The sequence below is a fragment of the Haliaeetus leucocephalus genome, unplaced genomic scaffold (genome assembly GCF_000737465.1).
Source record: "Haliaeetus leucocephalus isolate CR32 unplaced genomic scaffold, Haliaeetus_leucocephalus-4.0 Scaffold577, whole genome shotgun sequence".
In the NCBI taxonomy this organism is placed as follows: Eukaryota; Metazoa; Chordata; class Aves; order Accipitriformes; family Accipitridae; genus Haliaeetus; species Haliaeetus leucocephalus.
This window is the reverse complement of record NW_010973013.1, coordinates 2,768,467-2,771,805: the sequence shown is the minus strand read 5'-3', so window position 1 is coordinate 2,771,805 and position 3,339 is coordinate 2,768,467. Positions and strand designations below refer to the sequence as shown.

The 3,339-nt window shown below is 45.1% G+C and overlaps 1 protein-coding gene across 1 annotated transcript; it reads right to left on the bottom strand.

The window, feature by feature from the left end:
• Window positions 1–663: 663 nt before the first annotated feature.
• On the bottom strand, window positions 664–1,667 carry LOC104838162 (ankyrin repeat domain-containing protein 9-like). Its single transcript, XM_010577755.1, has one exon. The coding sequence runs from the start codon at window positions 1,552–1,554 to the stop codon at window positions 664–666; it is 891 nt and encodes a 296-aa protein (XP_010576057.1). The 5' UTR covers window positions 1,555–1,667.
• Between the last annotated feature and the right edge of the window lie 1,672 nt (window positions 1,668–3,339).

The following is a 3,339-nucleotide window of genomic DNA, read 5'->3' as shown; positions in this document are numbered from 1 at the left end:
TCCCAGGTGAGATAGGATGCTTTCTGTTAGCTATTCTGCCAGTCTCTGTCGCCTGCCTCCAGGAATATACACTCACTGCCCCTCTCTGAACTCATGCCCTCCATGCTGTGACCTGCTGTAAAGTAATCAGGTACCCTGCAGGACTGCCTCTACGTCCCTGCAGCATCAGCCATGGACTTTTTGGTTATTACTAGATGATGCTAGATCATTGTTAGAAAGGAATCCTGGTGTTTGAACCCTGTTGGTACAGGATGGTATTTCTCCCAGCTCTAGCAGAACACAGTCCCATAGTTACACCATTTGAAAATCCCACTGGGCACATAGCTCCTTTTTACCCAGGTAAGTTACACAGGATACAGTTATCATATTGGAAATTCAGATACAATGATACCACCTGACAGCTAAGAAACCAAACATAACACAGTCTTGACTACAGTTAACCCTTCACATGCACAACAAAACAGAAAACAAGGAAGGCTTTTGTCTTTAAAAGTGCCGTGCCTGCAATCAATTATAAAAGACATTTAAAATCTTGTCACAAAATATTGGATTTTCCAGCATAGCCTAATAGTTTAAGTACTAAAATCACACTAAAATGCAGAGGGTGGTGGATGACCAGCTCCCCTAAGTTGCCTTTGAAAATCCAAGACCCAGTGAATAAAGTCAAGGAAAAACATTTACCACATTTTTTGTCGGTAGCTTTTTGCCATAGGATGGTAAGGGCTTTAGTGCCTGAGGTATAGGTAGTTCTTGGATGCTTTTAGGGAAGTGGGAGGGGGGAAGAGTCTGGAGAATAGTTTGCATAGCTTGCAGATATAAAGAAGCAGGTGTGTTCCCCACCAGGCTGTTGAATTTGTCTTCCCCCAGCAAAGCTGTCCAGTGGTCCGGGTGCTCCTGCAGAACTTTCCGCATCTTAAACTGTGGGTTGGGCATGAAGAGCAAGAGGTAGTCAAGGCAGAGCTTCTTTGATGCCACATTGACTTTGGAGTCCCACATCTGCTCCAGGATGACATCCAGTGGGGTGAGCCCTTTACTGTCCTCTATCCTGGGAGAAGCTCCATTCCCGAGGAGAATGAGGACTGTCTCTGACCTCAGCAGTTCACAGGCAAGGTGCAGGGGGGTTTTCCCATCTTCCAGATGAAAGCAGCCAGTCCTATTGATGTAGGAGTTCAAGCTGGGGAGCTTGTGTGCGATTTTGATGATCAGTCCCAAGATATCTCTCCTGTCATATGTGACCGCCATGGCCAAGTGAGGAGCAGAGGATGGGCAATAGCAGAAGTGTTCCCCAGGCACCTTGAGAGCCTCCTCTGGAAAATGAGACAGCAGATACTGAGCATAAGGCAGGTGGTTATGCACCACTGCATAGAGAAGGGCTTCTGAAGGTGAGTAGGTTCTTAGGCTGGCATTTTCCTCCCAGTAAAAATACTCCATAGTTCTCATGTCTTCCAGCATCCACACAGGCTTGTGATCTCTCACAGCCTGGTAGAACATATAGGATAAGAACTTGCAGTGCCTGCTCTGATCATCCTGCAGGCTGGCCTGGTTACTGGCCATGGCTCAGCAAATAAAGAGCAGCTCCACGTAAAATCACTCCAGACTGTAAGATCTGTGCACTTGGAATGCAGATCCTGAAGCTGCTGCAACCTTCAGGCTGTCATTGCTGCCTGGACTGCACTAGCTGGAATGCATGGGCTGATCATCTCCACCCATTCATTGTTTTTCCCCTCACTGCAGTGGTTTTGTTTAGGTAAGCACAATCCCACAGGCTCAGTTAACCCATGCCATGCAAGCAGATGGTTAGTAAGTACATCCCGCTCTGCGCGTGGCACAGGTTACTGGAACGCTGTCAGACTGCGAGTGATTTTATACACACACAGCCAGAGAGGAGAGAGGGAGAGACTAAAATTAGCTTGAGAGGTGAGGCGGATTTCTGTCTGCATTTCGTGTCTAACCAGATCAGCTCATACATTGCAGTAAGTGCAAGAGCAATATTCATCTATTTTTTCTATGTCACTCACACACACGCAGCTCATTATATAGTAAAAAATATGTAGCAGTGTAAAATGCTCCACAGCTGATAATACACATGATTATATGCTTGGGAAATTAAGGGATTGGTAGCTGTAGCATTAGGAAGGGATCCCTATTTTATAAATAATGGTATGGCTAGCCACTTAGGAGACACTGATGTTAATGGATTGTCTATAAGGCATTAGCGATGTTTAAGATCCCAGCATTAAACTCTGCAGAGAAAAGAGTCTGACAGTGTGTGGAGTAACTATGCCCAGAGTCATAAAGCATATTGCTTGCTTTAAATGCCTGCCTTTGTGTAGTAAGGAAACATCTGAAGTGCCTCTCTATTGCACAGCAAGTACACAAACAAAAGGTTAATGGGCAAACCCCACTGGCAGATGGAGGGCTTTGATCTAAGCATTTCTCAGATGTCATGCTCCAGGACTGGGGTCATAGCCAGTTGCAAAGGAGGGAAGTGGGACTAAGCAATCAGTCTTGTGCAATCCCCTGGTAAGACCCAGAGGACCAAGGCCTACAGGCTTGAGGGGGTAGTGCCTGTCAGATGAGGCAAAAGGACCTGACCAAAATTAAACTCACAGAAAAGAAATGGACTAAGCACCCTTTATGGCAACTTGTGTTTAAGGAAGGAGGGCTTCCATGCCTCTCATAAATCAACAGATTGCAGTAAGATGGTATCTCACCATCTTGATTGGCAAACAGGGAAAATATACAGCAAATCAAGAGTTCTTTTTTCATTTAGCAGGGAGACAAACATATATTCAGTATATTCAAACTAGGGAGTATTCAAGTATCAAAGCTGAACATCTCTAAATGATGTCTGGGGTCATCCAAAGAGAAAACCAAAGCCACTCACAAAACTGGGTCTAGATCTAGCACATCTTCCAAAGTTCTGGATGTTCAAGTCCATAGCCCAAACATTTAGTTTTAGGGCCAGTTTTCATACGGTTGGGGTAAACAAGTATATGCCCAGTTTTCGCCCACAATTACTGTGGTTATGCATGGAAATGCTGCTACATAGTCATTTGCACATGGTATTACCTGTCTTGTACCCATGGTCATAATAAGCCATGTGCATGCTCGGCCAGATCCAAAGCCAACTGAAGTGCACAGGGCGGTTCCCACTGACTCCAGCATGCTCTGGATCAGGCATTAGTGGAGCACTTGGAGACACACATTTTATTTCTCCAGTTGCTAACCCAAAGTATCTGACACTTGGACCTAGGTACTCAGAAGAGAGGTGAATTAGTATTTAAGTGGCTAGGCTCTTTTGTCTAAAGCTCTTACAGGGCTTTTCCTACTAGTAAA

What these genes read in the sequence shown, in the direction of transcription:
- LOC104838162 (XM_010577755.1), bottom strand. Translation starts at nt 1,554, where the DNA reads ATGGCCAGTAACCAGGCCAGCCTGCAGGATGATCAGAGCAGGCACTGC.